Here is an 18241-nt window from a genome sequence, read left to right on the forward strand (position 1 = left end):
ATAACATTATTAACGTTCTTGTAACGTTGAGAGAAAACATTCTTAGAACAACGTTATTTATCACGTTATTTGTATTTGATGAACATTCTCATTACGTTGATAAAAAACGTTCTTAGAACAACGTTATAGGAAAGTCTTTATCAGGTTATTTGTGTTCGATAAACGTTCTCATAACGTTCCAGCAACATTATGCTAACCTTTGGATAACGTTCTAACCCAGACAGCAAACTGACATTGAATCAACGTGGAAACGACGTCTCTCATGACATTGAAACAACGTTGATTTTGCTCATCGAATTAACGTTGAACCAACGTCGGACGCGGCATTCTTCAAAGCTAAATGAAAATCGAAAATTGGTTTGCTTTCATAACGTTGAAACAACGCGTTGATTTCAAGTTGATTTTCCGTTAGTTTTGAAAGAATGACGCGTCTGACGTTGGTTCAACGTTAATTCGATGAGCAAAACTATGTCAGATCAACGTTGTTTCAATGTCATATTTCCACGTTGATTCAATGTCAGTTTGCTATCTGGGTAACCACATTATGCTAACGTTCCAGCAACGTTCTGCAAACATTAAGACACCGTTCCAGCAACGTTAAGCAAACTGGACATTTCCACGTTTTTAGAACATTTTAAATTAACGTTCCCACAACCAAAATGGAACGTTAGAAAAACGTTCTCAGAACCTAACTTTGTTAGCTGGGTTCTTACCTGGTTTAAGATTAGGCATTAGGCCTATTTCCCAGTGCAGTCAAGGTTGACTGACAATTCTGACTAGTTTAAAAAGTGCATAAACCTTTTCTAAAACAAGAATGAGATATCCTTACCAAGCTGGAAGACCAGAAGAGACATCATTCTAATTTGAAAATGGAAATAACTAGTGGTGGCCAGTCCGCTATACATAGGGACATCCGACCTACACACACATAAACAGTCAAATAAGAGACTACTACACGTGGTCATGTGATATGGCCTTTTATGGAGCTCTCACGTCTGGCTATGTTTAGCATAGACATCGTGATGTCTATGATGTTTAGGCTTACATCTGATTATTGAATGTCACAGCCTGTGCGTAGTAGTCAACACAACACACAAAGATTTTATATTGTATCTCAACGTTTTAAAACGTGTTGAACATAATATTGCCAATGCCACCACATGCTAATCCACCATACACTCTCAATCCAACTAGTGAACAGCGATCTTTTCTATCAGTTGAACAAGTTCTCAAACCGTTCTCGTTGCGTTCAGGAATGAGCCGAGATTCCGATGAGTGAGGTGATAACGTTATATAAATTTCTCAACTACGATGATCATGGAAATTTGTTTGTGTATTTTTGACATAAGCGAAACAAAAGTTTTACTAAAATGTTTTACAAAATGCCATTTATCAATACAAAATTGTTAAATATTTGATTTATTCCGTTTTTTGATATTTTAATTATTTACAGGTCCTAAAAAAATATGTCATTATGAGCTATCATGAGATGAATTATATCTGCATGACATAAAGAAGCACTAACTCGATTTTGAACGTGTTCTTTAAAACGAACGGTTCTAAAAAGAATCCATTTGCAGAAATGAACCGAAGATCCCATCGCTAGTTCTAATACCGAACCAATTCTCGCGAGATCGGACGAGGGAATAAGTTAAGGAAACATGGCGACGATGTCTCATTTGTTAAAGGTAAGAGACACTTTTTGCCTCCAAATGCTCCAGAAAGAGTCAAAACCCCGTGTATACGCCTATAACCTTCAAATGACTATGTTGTACCATTGACGTTTAGTGGCTTGCTCGGACTCATACGTGCATGTCCAGTGAGTTTATAAGACTGTCTTGCAGCCAGTGTTTAGCTAGCAGGCTGTGAGCTAGCTGAGATTAATGAAGCCAATAATCACAATAATGCTGGACTGCATGCAGATTACTTAAAGTCAGTTTTCACGCCACTAGGTGTTGACCCTCAGTATTATTTTGTTTATAAATGTATATCATAAAGGGGCATGTACCTGATGACAGTTAGCAGCACGCATGTTGTTAGCTTGGCAAATGATTAAATGACAGTGTTGTGACTGAGCTAATGAAATGCCTATATGTGTTGATCATATCGAGTTTCATGTGCTAATCTTTTCTTGCCTTGCATGTCATGTCACGTCACTGGGGTCAGATATTTTTAAGAGGTTAAAATATGTGAGAAAATCATTTAAGGAGTGTTAGAGAGAGTAGAGACATTACTTTTTATGGAGGATGTTTGTTTTAATACAGTTAAGTGGTTGTGTGTCAAAACCTAGTGATTTGCGTAACTTACCTAGACAATATTTTGGGTGTTATATATGTTCAAACCCACCACCAGTGATATTCAAAATGCAGTCTAGAGACATAAACTAGCCTATCAGTTTGATTTTAAAAACCGTTGAAGAGTTTTTGAAATAAAATGACAGACTTCTTTTCAACTCATTTCATAGCTAGCATTTTTTATCCAAAATATGTACAATAAATAATATTTTATACACTTATTAGAATTGGAAATTATAATAGCATTTTGTGTTCACAAGTAATATTTACCTCGATTTTTACTTTTTGTTTCCATCATGTCTTAATTTCAAGCTCTTTGCTGTCTCTTTGGTAATCAAGTTCAATAATGTTTTAAAAATGTAAATCTAGTACTTGCAGTATTGTTCATTGTGATGGAAATTACACCATCACTTCTGCATACTGGCACATTGTAATTATTTATATAATTATAATTATACTAGGACTGGGACAACGTGTCATTGATTTGTAAATAATGAAAGAATTTTCATTTTTGGGTGAACTATCCCTTTAAATCTATACCTAAATGTATTTGAAAAGTAGCAAATGGCATGTTGAAAGATTAGTAAAGAATCTTTCTTTGTGACCTTACCTTAATATTACAAAGAAAACTGAAGTGATAAAAACAAAGAAATACTACAAAAAAAGTTAAAATAATTTAAAGAAATCTTCTATTTTAGTGTGTATTTTAACAACAGCAACCACAAAAATCAACCCAGGACATAAGAAATAAATTCTTGCCTTATTGTAAATGCTTTGTAAACTGATTTTCTGGAAAGATTTTAACACAAAAGTCTTCCATAATGTCTGGTTATTTGTCGCATATTAATACAGGCATGCTCTTTTTCATCTGTTTCCTCTCCCATGTCTTTTTGCTTAGAACAAGGGTTCCCTCCAGTTTGAGGACAAGTGGGATCTTATGCGCCCCATTGTCCTGAAGTTGCTTCGCCAAGAGTCTGTAACTAAGCAGCAGTGGTTCGATCTTTTCTCGTAAGATCTTGTATTATTAATTCAGATCTTTTTATATCCTACACATTAACTAAAGTCTGAGTGTCAGTCTCTCTTTCTATTCTTCAATCTCATAGAGATGTTCATGCGGTTTGTCTATGGGATGACAAAGGACCTGCAAAGATCCACCAGGCCCTCAAAGAGGACATCTTAGATTTTATTAAGCAAGCTCAAGCGGTAAGAGAGATCCAGGATTAATTGACCTGTTAATGTTCTTCAGCGGAGTCATCTCTCATTCTTGAACATTGGTGTTTAGAGAGTGCTCAGTCACCAAGATGACACTGCGCTCCTCAAGGCTTACATCGTGGAGTGGAGGAAGTTCTTCACGCAGTGTGACATTCTGCCCAAACCGTTCTGCCAGCTGGAGATCACCCTGATGGGCAAACAGGGCAGCAACAAAAAGTCCAATGTGGAAGACAGCATTGTTAGGAAGGTCAGTGGGACAAAACGTTTTTAGTGTGGGTTGAAAATACCACGTGAATCCCAAGAAATCAGTCTTTGAGTCTATGCTGTTTCCAGATAACTCTTGAACAAATCTTCACTATACATTGTTTTGTAGCGTGACTGTACCGTTTTTGCGCGTGACAGATCGCTGTAGCACATCAGGTCAAGCGGTGTTACTATATAAGTGTTACTATATGTGCTCTATTACATACTCATTATATTTTACTTAACCTGTTCATCAATATTTAATATATGTTTGAATAAATCTGTCATGAAAACAAGTTTTTATGACAGCCACAGTAGAAAGATAATTGTCATGAAGTTATTAAAAAAAACTGCCTTATGTGCAATTTAAAATGTAGGTGTACAAATCAGTTGTTAATTGTATTCTTTAATATTATAGTGATGTACCAACTGACAGGGATCCCTAAATAATCATTACAGCATTAGTTTACGCACTGATATTTATCCAAATGATTCAATATCGAATTTATTTTGAAATCGGAACTGTTTTGAATCGCAAGCCTGTGAATCGAAATTGTCAATGCCCAGCACTATTGTTTACCTAGAATGGGATTCATTCTTTTGTTCTGCTTATGTTCTTGCAGTTGATGCTGGACACTTGGAACGAATCTATATTCTCCAACATCAAGAATAGATTGCAGGATAGTGCGATGAAGTTGGTCCATGCCGAGCGGCTGGGAGAGGCGTTTGACTCGCAGTTGGTCATCGGCGTCAGAGAGTCGTATGGTGAGATTTGCTGCAGTTCTTTTATTAGATTGAGTGTTTTTTGTTAATGAAAATTCAAAGAATTGGATGGAGTTATTAGTTAGAAGTCTCTATAATCCCTCTTCCAGTGAACCTGTGCTCCAATCCTGATGATAAACTGCAGATCTACAGGGATAACTTTGAGAAAGCCTACCTAGACTCCACTGAGAGGTTCTACAGGACCCAGGCACCGTCCTACCTGCAACAGAATGGAGTACAAAACTACATGAAATATGTACGGCCTGCCAGTGATCAGATTTTACACTTTGTATTCCTTACTAATCATGTTGGATAAAAACTGCACAGCCAAGAGGAGTGTAATGACTCCTGCTAACACAACATTTCTTCCTGCAGTCATATATTCTCATATCTGTTTACAGGCTGACGCTAAGTTAAGGGAAGAGGAGAAACGTGCACTACGATATTTAGAGACACGACGTGAATGTAACTCTGTACAAGCAGTAAGTACATGATTGTCTTTTAAATAATGCATCAATAATTCATTTATCACTATATAGGACATCAGTCGTTAAAATATTTGTCTATTGTTAAATATAAATATGAAAAATGTATTATTATTTTTAAATGATTCAGTATTTGATATGAAGTGAAAGTGAAAATCATATAGCCAGGTATGTCAGAAAACTGAAATTGTGGATTGTTTTTTTCCCCAGCTTATGGAATGTTGTGTGAATGCGCTTGTAACGTCATTTAAAGAAACTATCTTGGCTGAATGTCCAGGCATGATCAAACGGAATGAGACTGACAGTGAGTATGAGACTTGGAAATCTATATTTAAAATAATCCCTTTAGGGTTTTATATAAACTACCATTGACAATTTTGGTGTGGGTACGATTTTTTTTTACATTTTTTTTTATGTGTATGAAAGAAGATTCTTATGCTGATCAAGGCTGCATTTATTTGATTAAAAATACAGTAAAAAATAGTAATATTGTGAATTATTATTTTAATTTAAAATGACTTTTTGAATTACTTTTTTTTTAAATGGGTTTTCTATTTGAATATGTTTTAAAATTTGATTTATTCTTGTGATGAAAAGCTGAATATTCGATATCATTACTCCGGTATTTAGTGTCACATGAATCATGATCCTTCAGAAATCATTCTAATATTCTAATTTGTTGCATAAGAAACATTTCTTGTTATCAGTGAGAAAACAGTTGTGCTATTTAACATTTTTGTAAAAATGTGATTAGATTTTTTTCAGGACTCTTTTAAGAATAGAAAATTCAATGTATATATAGTAACATTTATAAATGTCTTTACTTGATCAATAAAATCTGCATCCTTGCTGAGTAAAAGATATGGATTCCTTTTAAAAGAAAAATCTTACTGACCCTATGCTATTAAACAGTAGTGTATTTTGCATAAAGTTGCATTTTTTTTTCTAATTAGCTATATAATATCTTTAAATATAAGCTTTTAAACCCCAGTGAACTCTTCATCCACAGGGCTACACCTCATGTTCTCTCTCATGGATAAAGTTCCTAATGGGATTGAACCCATGCTGAAAGACCTTGAGGATCACATCATCAGTGCTGGACTGGCAGACATGGTGGCCGCTGCTGAGACCATCACAACAGTGAGAACAACATTCAAAGCTATGAAATTCTGACCTTTGTGTTATGGATTCTCAACCATTAGGCCGCCAATATGCCATACTAGTGTTAACGTTCTTGTTCATGTGTTTCCTCAGGACTCTGAAAAGTATGTGGAGCAGCTCCTGACTCTGTTCAATCGCTTTAGTAAATTAGTAAAGGAAGCTTTCCAGGATGATCCTCGGTTCCTGACAGCCAGAGACAAAGTGAGCACACCGCCCCATCCGTATTCATTCTCGCTGTCTTACAGTTGGTCTCAGTAAGTAGCATGCATGACTAGATCACACTGCAGATGGTTACCAGTGATCTGTGATGACACAGGAGAACATTGGAAGGTTATACAACAATAATCCATTAGAAACACTGTTGATGTTACTGGAAAATGAATTGATTTGTTTATTTTACATAAATAAAGTGTTTGTCTTGCGTACATTTTGAATAACTATATGTAACATATAGTTTTTAATTTCCCCCAGGCATACAAAGCAGTTGTAAATGATGCCACAATATTTAAGTTGGAGCTGCCATTAAAACAGAAGGGGTGAGTAACGGTTTCTAGTGAGAAGCACAAAATAACCTTCTTTTAACTTCATTGTGGAGTGCTGCTAATGGACACTTTTCACATTTGCGAGATTCTCCGAAAAGAAGTTGGTATAGTTGGCTAAACTTCTGTAGCAGTGAACAGGAACTACAACAAATATATTTTTGCGCTCCCATTTTCTACAATAGCAAAAGAAAAAAAATCCATGATAATGTTTCTATGACTTTCAAAAAGTTATAATACAACAAATATATTTTTTGAACTAACCCTTTAATGTTTCTAAATGCAGAGTTGGACTCAAAACACAACCAGAGTCTAAGTGTCCGGAGCTGCTTGCCAACTATTGTGACATGCTGCTAAGAAAGACACCCCTCAGCAAAAAGCTGACCTCAGAGGAGATTGAGCTCAAACTGAAGGAAGTGGTGAGGTTATTATAACATGTCACATGTTGTTATTGTCCTCAAAAGTGTTACGAAATGTAATACTACTAATTCCTTCCTGTAGCTGCTTGTGCTAAAATACGTCCAGAATAAGGATGTGTTCATGAGATACCACAAAGCCCACCTGACCAGACGTCTGATCCTGGACATCTCAGCGGACAGTGAGATAGAGGAGAACATGGTCGAGTGGCTGAGGGTGAGAATAAAAGACAAATGAGTGACTGAAACTCAATTTGAGTGTTTTGTATTTTAATGGCTCACTGTTTGCTTCGTTCTGGCATGCTTCAGGAAGTTGGGATGCCTGCTGACTATGTGAACAAGCTAGCTAGAATGTTCCAAGACATCAAAGTGTCTGAAGATCTTAACCAGGTTTTCAAGGAGGTGCACAAACACAACAAGCTGGCTTTACCAGGTGACTTACAAGCCCAGTTTTTCTATATATATATGTGCATTTACACTACCTTTGATAGGTTTGTGGTCAGTAAGATTTTTCACCAAAGAATCATGGAAAAAATGTATTATGGTTTCCTAAAATAGTTTCTTGAGCAGTACAGCATATTAGAATGATTTCTGAAGGATCATGTGAGGCTGAAGACTTGAGTAATGATGCTAGAAAATTTGAGCCTGCAGAGCCAATGGGTGGAGCTTGACATCCAGCTCCTCCTCTCTGGATGTTAGGGGTGGAGCTCCACTCTGGCCCTACCCATAAATCTATCCCTAAACCAAATTTGGTCAAACTCCATCATAGTGAACACTTGTGATAAATATTAGTGATGATGTGATGTGGCTTGTTTTTCGTTTGGACAGTAGTTCCTAACTTCTCTTTCTCTCCCTTTCTGTTACTCAGCGGACTCTGTGAACATAAAGATCTTGAATGCTGGAGCTTGGTCACGCAGCTCAGAGAAAGTGTTTGTGTCTCTGCCCACTGAGCTGGAAGATCTCATCCCTGAGGTGGAGGACTTCTACAAGAAGAACCACAGCGGCCGCAAACTCCACTGGCACCACCTCATGTCTAATGGCATTGTGGGTGTATTTTATACACTTTAGGTGTTTAATGCTTAGTAGTGATTTTTAACTGTAAATGCTTGCAACTTCGAACTAATCAGTCTATGTGCTGTCTGGTAGATCACTTTCAAGAATGAAGTAGGGCAATATGACCTGGAGGTCACGACCTTCCAACTGGCTGTACTTTTTGCCTGGAACCAAAGACCACGCGAGAAGATCAGCTTTGAGAATCTGAAACTTGCCACTGAGCTGCCTGACGCTGAACTGAGACGAACTCTCTGGGTATTCTATTAATCAACATGAAATGATTCTATTAATCGTCTTGAAATTATTCTATTAATCAATATCAAATGATTCTTTTAATCAACATCAAATGATTCTATTAATCAATATCAAATGATTCTTTTAATCAACATCAAATGATTCTTTTAATCAACATCAAATTAATTTAAGACAAACTTAAAAGCGCTCTGGAAAATTTTTGCACAAGAATTGCACTTTTTGTGTTGGTTTTCATTTAAAACAGAACTTTGTCTGCATTAAAGATTTAAAAAAAAAAGAACATGCACGGAAAAGTTATAAAAAATATTAGTTTTTGTTCATAGAGTGGAAAACATTTTGAAATTACGCAAACTGGCAATAGAAAAGCTGAAAATGACTTATCCCCTTGAAACCCTATTGGCTTCTAGTATTTAAATAAAGTGTTGGTTAAAGGAATATTCTGTAGTCTGAAAAAAAAATTTAGTTTTTTTTTTTGTGCTTTATTTTCTGAATTTAGATTAGAATATATTATAATTTATTATTGGAATATATTAACAATAAATTATCCATTTAAAAACTTTCTATACTTCCCCAGCTTTAACATGGGTGCACTGATATAAAAATTCTGACCAATATGGTTAAGCCGATAATTATCTTTCTGGTCGATAACTGATACATAATTAATATTAAAGTGTTATACTATTTTGTGTCGACAAATTAAAAATAAAACACTAAGAACTAAAATCAATCATAATGTTACAAGTAGGGCTGTCAAACGATTAATGTTTATGTTCAAGCTTTGTGTTTAAAAAATATATATGGGTATAATTATTTTATATATACCTGTATGTAAATACACACACATGCTTGTATATATTTAAGAAATATTTTCATGTATATACTGTATATATATTTATATATAATTTATATTCTATATAAATGTAAATATTTTATATATAAATAATATTTTTATATTTTTTTCTTAAATATACATGCATATATATATACAAAATAATTATACACAGTGCTCCCACATATATTATGTAAACACAAGCTTTTATTTTGGATGCGATTAATAGTGATTAATCATTTGACAGCCCTAGTTGCAAGTGAAAATTAATTTAGATATCACAACATTATAATGTCCAGTATAAAAAGGGATATTCATTTTGAAATTTGATTACATTTTATCAGTTTTTCAATTACTAGTGTTTTTAAAAATTAATTAGAAAAATCAAACATTTATTGATTTGAGAAGTTATAATATCTTAGTTTATAGGCATTGTAACATCACCATTTACTTTTTTCTCCTCTCTTTTTGTTCAGTCTCTTGTTGCCTTCCCAAAGCTCAAACGTCAAGTGCTGTCATATGAACCGCCAGTGAGCTCTCCCAAAGACTTCACGGACAGCACATTGTTTTTCGTCAACCAGGAATTCTCCTTGATGTAAGGACATCTCATCACCTGTTTTGACTTTTACTCACTCTTTCATTTACTTAAAAATTTCAGAAACAATCGTTTTGTTTTTTTCCTCAGAAAAAATTCCAAGGTTCAAAAGAGGGGAAAGATAAACCTAATCGGCCGATTGCAACTGACGACGGAGCGAATGAGAGAAGAGGAGAACGAAGGCATCGTCCAGCTTAGAATATTAAGAACACAGGTACAAAATAAAATTTAAAAAAAAATCATTACTAGTGCCCTCTGTTCACTAACACTAGTCACTATGCTCCAAGTGTACTTCGGGCTTAATTCGTTTCGTCAACATTTCAGGAGGCCATCATTCAGATCATGAAGATGCGTAAGAAGATCACAAACGCTCAGCTGCAGACCGAGCTGGTGGAGATCCTCAAGAACATGTTCCTCCCTCAGAAGAAAATGATCAAGGAACAGATCGAGTGGCTCATTGAGCACAAGTACATCAAGAGAGACGAGACGGACATTAACACCTTCATCTACATGGCGTAGCGCGGAAACGACTCTTAAGATGACCTGTAACCGTTCCCAAGGACGACGTACCTGTCGAGGATCAGCAGCGGGGGGAGGGATGGTGGTGTCTCAAAGATGCTGCTGGTCTGGTGGCCTAGTCATGAGCTTGTTTTTACGACAGACAGTCACACATCAGATAAAAAATGTATTTAAAAAAAATCCCTGCCTTACCTTACAGCGAAGACACATGGGGATCAGAATAGGAGATTAAAAAAATAGGAAAAAAGACAAAGGATTCTATTTTTGCCATTGGTAGTCAGAATGCATGGAGGGCGTTTGGCCTTTTGTAAGTGTACATCTCCAGCAGCATGCGGTCAGTGTGAATGTCACATTCATCCGAGGACTTGCTTGTGTGTGCCGTGTAACGAGTGTTTTTATTTTTTACTTTTTGTCCTTCCCACATCCTCCGTCTGGACCTGCCATGTCCCATCCGTCCCATCGTCGCCACTGCAAACACCTGGCCGTGAACACTGAGGAGCGCGGGCTGGGATGGAGGACTAGCATTAGCACTTTTCACACTCTCTGCCACTGTCAGCATGGATTTATTTGGATTGTTTTTCACATCTTTGGGTTTCGTTTCCACTTTTTTTCTTCGTCAGAAGCTTGCAAACGTTGAACCTTCTTTAAGCTACAAAAGATTTGATTGGCTAATTGCAGTTTAGACGACAAGTTACTCTTCAAAATGCCAGGAAATGCTGCCGTTCGAATGTCACAAAAGGTCTTTTTATTTGTTTTGCTGTAAATGCATTATCAGTGAGACGGTCAGTGTAATGTAGTTTTTGTTTACGACTCCGAATTTTCCGTTATCTGTCTCGAATAGTGACTGAGATGCTGACTGAATTGTTCCAGGAACAGCTAACTCATTGAACCCGTTGGATTTGAGTCACAACTCCAATTTATTCTCATTACCCCATCACAGCTGAGCACACACAAGCTGTAAAGCACAGTTACATGAGTCCGAGTTAAGCAAGCACCGCTTCAACCTCAGGTAAAGTAGGGCAGAGTTATTTTAGTAGGTTGTGCTAACTTTAATTGGCGCCTCGCGGTTCTTGCTAAACACACATTGCCAAAGCAAAGCACAATAGTGCTGATCTTGAAATCATTATAGAGATTGTTTTCCCTTTATTTTCGAGGCTCCCCTGAGAAAGCCTCGTCATTTGTCGCCACATTTAGTGGGAAACGTGATTCGTTAGTATCCTATTATGTGTCTCTGAACAAACGCTTGTGCAATTACTGATCAGCTGTTTATTATAATCAAATGAACTGTCATGGTTATTAGCGTTTAAGTGCAAAAAAGTATTAATATGGATAACGTTGTTATCCAGGCAGATTTCGTATATATAGGCAGTCTAGGATGCAGTTTCTTCAGTGGGTTTCAAATGACGGTTGAATCAAACAATGTGTTCACCATAAATCAGCCATTCAGTGTGTCGTCTGGAGAAAAAATACTAAACTACCATTTTCTCTGGCTGATTCTATCAAGTTTTGATTTTAAATTGATCTACACTCAAACTAAAGGGGCGTATAATGAGTTTCTGAGAAGGTCCCAAATAAAATCCACAGTGATATTTTGATAAAAGTCCATGTCCACTATAACTTTTCCTGTCAGTTATGTATGTTTCTTCAGTTTTTATTACAGATCAGTCACTCATTTGTTTCCCTACTGTTGGATTTCACATGGTAACTCAAAATAGTGAACAGGTTCCATTTGATTATACTGCGAAAGCGTTGTTTATAAGATCCAGATGTACAATGGTGTTTGAGAACATTGAGTTCGATTGTCCTCTTTATTTATTGATAACTTAAGCATGTTTGAGTGGGTGAGAGAGAGATAGAGTGTGTGTGTGTGTGTGTGTGCGTGTGTGCCTGCACGCTTAGGAGCCTTTTACAACAGGGTGATGTCATCCTGTTGCATTTATGAATTTTCATTTTTGGAGTTTAAAATGGATGATTCTGCCAAATGTATGTTTTCCTCTATCAATTACTCTTGGTAAATACATGTTATTTTAGTAGGACAAGCACTATTATTTTCATATTTATCAATCACAGTTGGCGTTGTGTGCTTGTGTTATTCGGGAGCCCATTGTTTTTTTGTTTTTTGTTTTTTAATGACATCAAATGAAATGCAGTCCCAAAAGCTGAAATGTCAGTTCATTGTAGTGGAAGATGATGAAACTGAATAAAAATGTTGTGAATTACCTTCCAAGGAATGCTATATCAAATTATGGATTATACTTTATTGTTTGCAAATTGTTTTCTCTGATGCACATGGAATGTTCCAGAAACAAGAGTCAGTGATATAATGCAATAAGTGAGCGTGAAACAAAACATTTTGGAATCTGTCGATGGAATTTTCTGTAATAAAGTTGCGTCCACATATAAACACTCACTATTAAGTTGATTATATTGGACTGAAATGGTGAGATGGGGTGATAAATATTTTTTCTTTCAACTTCGTGGCCGGCACATCAGTATTTTTGTCATTCTAATATGATAACATGTACTTATCGTTTTTTTGTTTTTTTTTTGTCTCTATATCACATACAGGAGTGGTGTTTGTGTCTTATTTATCACTCTCCTGTTTTGTAGAGTGTCTTCCATTATTGTCACAGTATAGAAGTTTTGTTCATTACAAACAACGAGTTATATTTATCCAAACACTGACCAATGTGTAAAGGTTTGTGTTTATTCATAAAAGCATCATCTCATTCAGATCACTTTACTTTAGTGAGATGTGTACTTGTGATGGTTTCTGATCACTATTCCAAGCAAACTAGTCAGCATTAGTTTGTATGACACATTAGGACAGTTCTGCAATTATTCCCGCATACACAGTTCAGTAGAAAACTGAACACATAAGTTCCCTGTAGTGTGAGAGACTGCTGTTGCAACAACAACAACAAAAATGTACGTCGTGTGGTTCCGAGAAGGTGCATATGCACTGCCTATGACTGTCTGTTTTCAAGATTTCATGCCTGAAGCCTTAAAAGCTTCAAGAATATTTGAAAATTATGAAGTGAATGTGTGCCATTGTACAGTGAGGATCTGGAACGGATGCTATTCTTTATGTGCGAGTGAACCATTTTCATGTCCTGGATTTTTTTTTATGTTGCATAATTTATTTACTGGCAAAATAAAAATATTATTTGATTGAGTCTTGTGAGTCTTGTCTTGTTTCTACAACACAGAACAAATTAAGGTCAATCCCATAAACCCTGTGCAATAAAATGAAAGGTTTCTTTACCAATGAGTGTATGTTATTATAACTGAAAATTGCATTAGTAGGTCTAATATGTTTATATGACATAAATAATAGCTATTTCAATATAATGCATGGTTTGGATGTTTAATTTAGATGATTAGTGAGTATAATCATGTTCATGAATAAATAAATATTTTATTTAATAAAAACTGACAAAAAATATTTAAAACCAACAAATTGGTTGTAAATTGGGTAATTATTAGTATTTACCTGCATAAGAAAACGTGTTGTGTAAAACTTTTGTCAATACTTTTATTCTTTTTAGAAAAAAGCAATATACAACGAAATAGCAAGCATGCCTGAATTGGTTTCAAGCCAGGGAAGAACAATAAAATATGTAACAAAGACTAAACTCCGCCCCACGTTTGAACCAATAGGAAGTAATCAATTTACATGTGGTCCAAAATTGGGTTTAATGTAGGATTTCTGCATAAATTCACATTTACATAAACTTCATACTGTGGGAATGATTAATATGTATGTCATAGCGTAATAATGCTACGGTATTAGATGGAGTTTCATAGATTAAACTCACCATTGATGTAAAACATAGCGTGGCAGCGACCTTTATTTACAAGTAACTCCCACCCTCACAAATGCCCGGATGAACCTCGGTGGTCCGGGGTGCAGGCTTCAAACCTGTAGCTGCCTAGCGGCAGAGTGGTTCAATTCCACCTTTCGGGCGACTAGATAGGAAATAAATGGTCGTTACATATTGATAACATGGTGGAATATGCACACTATTTTGTTTAAGACCACCACGAGAACATAACTTCTGTTAAACCCCGGAAGTTCAGCCGAGAAAATATCCAATCAGCGAAGTAAACACTCCACTAAACCAATCGCGATTCTCACACTAGCATGTGTCATAGGAAATGACGTATGGTGCCCTTGGTTAGCTTTGCAGCGTGTGCTGGACTGAGAGGCTAGCAGGCTAATACTGATCATGTAAAATTAAATTAAACGTTCTCTGATTGCGTCATTCCCCGGTAAGAGTGATGAACTGTATAGATTAGGATTAGTATTATTAGTATTTTTGGATTTCAGCTTTTTGTATGATAAAGCAAATATTTGCATCCTATAAGCTGTAGCATATCAGCTAGTGTACAGTTTTACTTAATATATATATATATTCTATATTCTAAAATGATCATTTTTATTAAGCTTGCATATTTAAGTTCAGTAATTTCACTTAAATGGCAATGAAATTGCATAAAATCGAATACATGCAGTGTGTATATAATAATGTATGTATGTATTTTTGTATAATGTCTAATCCATGGACCTACTCATCCCTTCCTTCTTTTTGTATGATAAAGCAAATATTTGCATCCTATAAGCTGTAGCATATCAGCTAGTGTACAGTTTTACTTAATATATATATATATATATATATATATATATATATATATATATATATATATATATATATATATATATATATATATATTCTATATTCTAAAATTATCATTTTTATTAAGCTTGCATATTTAAGTTCAGTAATTTCACTTAAATGGCAATGAAATTGCATAAAATCGAATACATGCAGTGTGTATATAATAATGTATGTATGTATTTTTGTATAATGTCTAATCCATGGACCTACTCATCCCTTCCTTCTAAGGTTTTGCCCAACAAAATGCCTCTACACAAATATCCACCAAAAATCTGGGAAGCCTTGAAACTGCAGACTGGCATCTATTCCCGTCTACCCCAGCACTACCTGCGCTCTATGCAGGACACCACCCCTGCCACTCCAGTGCACTGGAAACCTCTGGGTGTCAAATACAGACCCAATCCTAAATCCGGACACAAAGAGCGAGTTCAGGATGTGCCTATCCCAGTTTATTATCCGCCAGAATCACAGGATGGACTCTGGGGTGGCGAAGGCTGGATATCTGGCTTTAGATATGCCAAAGGTGACAAGGTAAGACTAAAGAGAGAACTACTGGAATATGAATTTAATGTGAATAGAGGGTACTATAAATTAGAGTGTAACTTGAAGACAGGTGACTTACCCCATATTTTTTTATCTGATATGTACTTATGGATATGAATGATCGCATCAGCTCTCTACAAGACTGCGCAAAACCTGGAAGCCCCAGTTGTTTAACAGAGAGCTGTACAGTGAGATCCTCGACCAAAAGTTCACTGTAACCGTCACATCTCGCACACTGGACCTCATTGATGCCGCTTTTGGCTTCGACTTCTACATTCTGAAGGTGAGAATCCTCACAAGTCTGTGGCATTTAGTGTGTTTCATTATTTTACAAAAATATTATAAAATTATATAATAATAATGTTATATTTAATGTTTAAAATAGATATTTATTATGAAGTCCATATGTTTTATTTATTATGCTAAATTATAATACATTTATCTAATATGTTTGTATAGTAATGTTTTAAAAAAATGTTTATTCATCATTATTATGAGATTACAATAATTCTATATAATACTAAAAACATTAAGTCCTTAAAAGTCTGTGGCATTATTTTACAAAGATATAATACTTTTATGTAGTTTATTACATTTTAAAAATATATTTTTGTATATTTATTATAATATTACATTATTGTATAAAATATGTCATTTGCTAAACAGAAAAAACAATTATTTAAGATTATTATTTAACAATTATTATTGTAAGACATGCAATAAGAATAAATTATGTAAACAATTTTAAAACCATTCTTGTGTAAAGGGTTATTCAGTGCAATGTACTGTAAAAGTTCATATAGAAATACATTTTTAAGGATTTATTCAAGAAAAGTTTAAAGCATAATCTGGTCTGTATTTTTGTTAAATCAGACCCCAAAGCAAGATTTGAACTCCAAGTTTGGAATGGATCTAAAGCGTGCGATGCTTTTACGTCTGGCGCGGAAAAACACGGATCTGTTCCCCGATGATCCGTCTCGCAGGGAGAAAATTTACAACCGCTACAAGGTTAGATAAGTTGATTACAAGATGTATATTTGCAGCCTATGGTGTTGATAATCAGCCTGTGTGTTTTCCTCCATTTGCCTTACTCGCATTTCTTAAAAGCAGCAGTTTGAGATTGCAGAGGAAGAGGCTGAATGGGTGGGTTTGAGTCTGGAGGAAGCAGTTGAGAAACAGAGACTTCTGGAAAAGAAGGTATAATGAAATGAACGGGAATGTGAAGGACGGGAACTGCATGTCCGATCACTGTCATCTGATAAATCTTACTCGTTTTTTTTTTTTTTCTTAGGATCCAGAGCCTCTTCACAAGAGTTTGGTCAAGCAGTTTTTGGAGGAGCTCACCATTAAGAAGCTCTCAGAGCCTCAGATAGTGGAGAAAAAATGAGGACGGTTCTCTTCTCTGCCATTCTCCATGCCTGTCATACAGTCTGAATAATATACAATAATGTATTTATTTTCTATTAACATCTCCATCAACAATGCGCTTGTCTTCTGTAAATATGCCATTTATACTTAGTAATAAATTGATTTGCCAATCTGACTGGAAAGCCTTATTTTCTGGCCGTGTTTGGACACTGAAACAGCCTTTTTTTATTCAGTCTAGTTTTTTAACATTCCAGGAATTTTCTCTTTTGTAACCATAGACTAATATTCTCATTCGAGTTCTTTTTTTGCTTTTTTTTGGGGGGGGGGGGGGGAAGTTAGAGTTTATATAGAATGTTCTCTAACGGTTATTTTTAGATTTTATATTTAAGAAACGTATAACATCAGAACATTCTGAGAACCAGAAATGCTACATAATGAAAATATACAATTTATAGTTCAAGATGTTTACATTTCACATGGTCTGTTTCCTTTCATGCTATTGCACGTTAGACAACACATATTTCAGGTCGCAGAATTAGTTTGAATCACTTTCCTTGTCTGTGTTTGTCCATTCAGGAAAGGTTTGTGAGTTAAGAGGGGAGAATTTTTAAGACACTTTCTGCGAGCTACATATTTACGCCAGTACGGTGACTCATTGAATCACTCACTCAAACAATTCGTTCAAAGACAGGAAAGAAACGCCATTGCTCTGTGTTGCTCAGGTTCTACTTTGACTTCGTCTGGACGGTTGTCGGTGAAAGAACAAAATATACACAAGTGGCTATATTAAGTCTAAATTTGAAAGTTATAGATTAATTTCTTGATTCAAAGCTCTTGTATAAAAGTAATGTCCCTTTTTTGTGACAAAACCAGTTTTGTGAGATACTTGTTCAATAAGCAGTGTGATAATATTACATTACATTGTCATTCCTGTCAAAACAATAATGATTCTCATTTATAATTTCACATTACAGACATAGTGCAACTAGTTCTTTTAGAAATGCAAATTTTGTGTCTTCTAAGTTCCTTTTGGCACCTTATACTTTATTACAGTGGAGATGGAATGATTGCCCAATACAGGACTTTCTGTGTGTGAGGCATCATTTCCCTAGAGCCAGTCGATGTTAAATCCTAATAAGTTGCAATATAACCTATCCAGACACACAGAAAGAGGGAGAGAGAGCTCTGCTGCTAACTTTTAAAGGTCATGAGTCATGTGGACTGGGGTGTGGGAAGTCACACTTCTCATAAGAGCTCAAGTACTCAACACACACACACACACGCACAA

At 35.6% G+C, this 18241-nt stretch overlaps 2 protein-coding genes and 1 non-coding gene across 4 annotated transcripts; all 3 read left to right on the forward strand.

Annotated features, from left to right (window-relative positions):
• The first annotated feature begins 1601 nt into the window (after positions 1-1601).
• cul5a (cullin 5a) lies at positions 1602-10504 on the forward strand. The gene is made up of 19 exons (XM_039670580.2): positions 1602-1688; positions 3193-3302; positions 3398-3497; positions 3577-3753; positions 4373-4514; positions 4622-4767; positions 4913-4993; positions 5207-5300; positions 6006-6136; positions 6251-6358; positions 6629-6693; positions 6983-7115; positions 7198-7329; positions 7422-7545; positions 7981-8156; positions 8259-8420; positions 9726-9844; positions 9935-10058; positions 10169-10504. Exons 1-19 carry the CDS (start codon positions 1662-1664, stop codon positions 10361-10363), a joined length of 2346 nt encoding a protein of 781 aa, XP_039526514.1. The 5' UTR covers positions 1602-1661; the 3' UTR covers positions 10364-10504.
• A 3740-nt stretch (positions 10505-14244) lies between these two features.
• trnastop-uca (transfer RNA opal suppressor (anticodon UCA)) lies at positions 14245-14331 on the forward strand. Its single transcript has one exon. It is a non-coding gene; the product is annotated as a tRNA-Sec (tRNA).
• A 181-nt stretch (positions 14332-14512) lies between these two features.
• Positions 14513-17128, forward strand: mrpl28 (mitochondrial ribosomal protein L28). Of its 2 annotated transcripts, none has more exons than XM_039670382.2 (6): positions 14513-14635; positions 15271-15573; positions 15716-15868; positions 16459-16593; positions 16693-16782; positions 16877-17128. In XM_039670382.2, exons 2-6 carry the CDS (start codon positions 15286-15288, stop codon positions 16970-16972), a joined length of 762 nt encoding a protein of 253 aa, XP_039526316.2. In that variant the 5' UTR covers positions 14513-14635; positions 15271-15285; the 3' UTR covers positions 16973-17128. The 2 variants fall into 2 exon arrangements, with proteins under 2 accessions (XP_039526316.2, XP_039526317.2); XM_039670383.2 differs by having other exon boundaries at positions 16696-16782.
• The last annotated feature ends 1113 nt before the right edge of the window (positions 17129-18241 follow it).

Source organism: Pimephales promelas, chromosome 16, assembly GCF_988280905.1.
Source record: "Pimephales promelas chromosome 16, fPimPro1.hap1.1, whole genome shotgun sequence".
NCBI classification, from domain to species: Eukaryota; Metazoa; Chordata; class Actinopteri; order Cypriniformes; family Leuciscidae; genus Pimephales; species Pimephales promelas.